Source organism: Cyprinodon variegatus, unplaced genomic scaffold (assembly GCF_000732505.1).
Source record: "Cyprinodon variegatus isolate N-32 unplaced genomic scaffold, C_variegatus-1.0 Scaffold624, whole genome shotgun sequence".
NCBI lineage: Eukaryota > Metazoa > Chordata > Actinopteri > Cyprinodontiformes > Cyprinodontidae > Cyprinodon > Cyprinodon variegatus.
Genome location: NW_015151077.1, coordinates 19,651 through 21,351, shown reverse-complemented (window position 1 = coordinate 21,351; position 1,701 = coordinate 19,651). Strand labels below are relative to the sequence as shown.

At 46.1% G+C, this 1,701-nt stretch overlaps 1 protein-coding gene across 1 annotated transcript in view; it reads right to left on the bottom strand.

Moving 5' to 3' along the window:
- Positions 1-317: 317 nt before the first annotated feature.
- Positions 318-1,701, bottom strand: part of shcbp1 (SHC SH2-domain binding protein 1) — a 17,185-nt gene continuing 15,801 nt past the window's right edge. Inside the window, exons 12-13 of the mRNA XM_015393083.1 lie at positions 929-1,055; positions 318-845 (exon numbers count right to left, since the gene is read on the bottom strand). Of these exons, the coding sequence (XP_015248569.1) occupies positions 538-845; positions 929-1,055 (435 nt within the window). The 3' untranslated portion in view covers positions 318-537. The remainder of the gene's footprint in view (positions 846-928; positions 1,056-1,701) is intronic.

Genomic DNA, 1,701 nt, shown 5'->3' with positions numbered 1-1,701 from the left:
CTGCTGGAAGATGTCAGGAGTGAGGTGTTAATATATTTGGGCAAAAATGGCCGCTCCCAGACTCATCATGACGAAATTTTTTTTTATGTTTTTACCGATGAACACTAAATTCATTAAATCACCTTGAATGTTTTAGTTTTAGGTATAAATAATGACCCATTGATTATTCCTTGCTGAGCGGACTTTTCCTTTAATGGCGGGATCGTCCACTTGCCCTACCCACTACGTGGTTTGGAACCATCAGCTCGTAGAATCAAAGCATAAAAAACCTTGTTAGTTTCTGAAGGCATCAGGTGAAAAAACTAAGAACTTCCTACCATTCACCAAGATCTAATTCATTTTTTTTTTATTAATGGTCAAAACACCAAAAAAACAAAGTGAACAAGTGAATTTAAAAATTAAAACATATTAAACCCATTAGTAAAAAGCAGCATCAGGAGCCCAGAAGGACTAACCAGGATGAAACAATGTGTGCAAAGTCCAAACATTGGAGGACTGTTCTTTAAGAAGGTCAGACTCAATCAGTCGGAGTGAAGGTCAGTAGAAAAAGACGCCAAAGTCGCCCTTCCCATTACGTTTGAACTGGTTCCCCTGAACAGAAACAAAGATCTGGTGCTGCATCAGATCCTGGACCGGTCGGCTGCAGGACACCTCCTTGTTCCGGCTCAGCTGACGGCCAAACTGCCACTTCCTGCCGCTAGCAGAGGCCACGTCGCCGTCTGTGCAGCCAATCCCTGCTGCCTCAACAGGAGAGGCTGCAGAGCTGCTGCTGGGATGAGCTTCTGGCTTTGATGATGATGATGATGCCTCCGGCTGCGTGTCTTCGGTTTGTCCAGCTGGGTCGGCTAGAGTAAAAAAAATTAATAGATTATTAATTTACCGTATCGGTTCTGCATTGAGTTGTGTCACGGGATCGGGATCTGCTCACCTTCCGTCTCGTGGACGTTCTGCTCCTCTCCTGGTTTCACCAGAATCACCCCGTAACACTCGTTGTTGTGGATGACGTTTTTCTCCATGGTGATGGACGGCATCCCATCCAGCTCATTGGCAAAGTCCTTCAAGCACAAAGACAATCCTTTATCGCACTGCCGGCTAAAGCCGGGCCAACACTACGATTGATTTAATCTTTGCATGCAGCTACAGCTCAAACTGTACAACGAAAGGTTTGCAGGGTTTAAAAGTTCACAGCTCACAATGTAAGCTCTCACACTGCGGCCCGACGCTCTGATGCGATCTACCTGCTCACACTGTATGTCTAAAAACTACGTCGGACTCAGCTCCGCAGTGAGATGGCGCTACTCGGACTCGTCTATCCGGAAGCCAAACCAGCAAAAAAGGAAGGTCAGGAAGTGTTGATGCCTCTAGTTAAAGTTGTAGGGAAGCAGCTGTTCCAACCGTTGCATTTCTGAATTCTCCCAGCGGTGCACGACTTTACACGAGAGAATAAAGTGAATGCGATTGATCGTTTATCAAGGGGGCGGGATTTTTGTGGCGGAAGGTTCACAAGCAAGTTTGGTTGTGGCCGGTTTCTCGGAAGCATCGTTGCTAACCAGTTAGCAACTTAGTGCTAGTAGGTTCCCTATGGGAAATTCCATTGGGACCAAGTAGCGCTAAATTGGTGACTTAGAAACGACACTGTCAAGGAACGCTATGGACAGCGGAAACATGCAAGAGGAGGAGAGTTTAGTATCGGAGGTCATG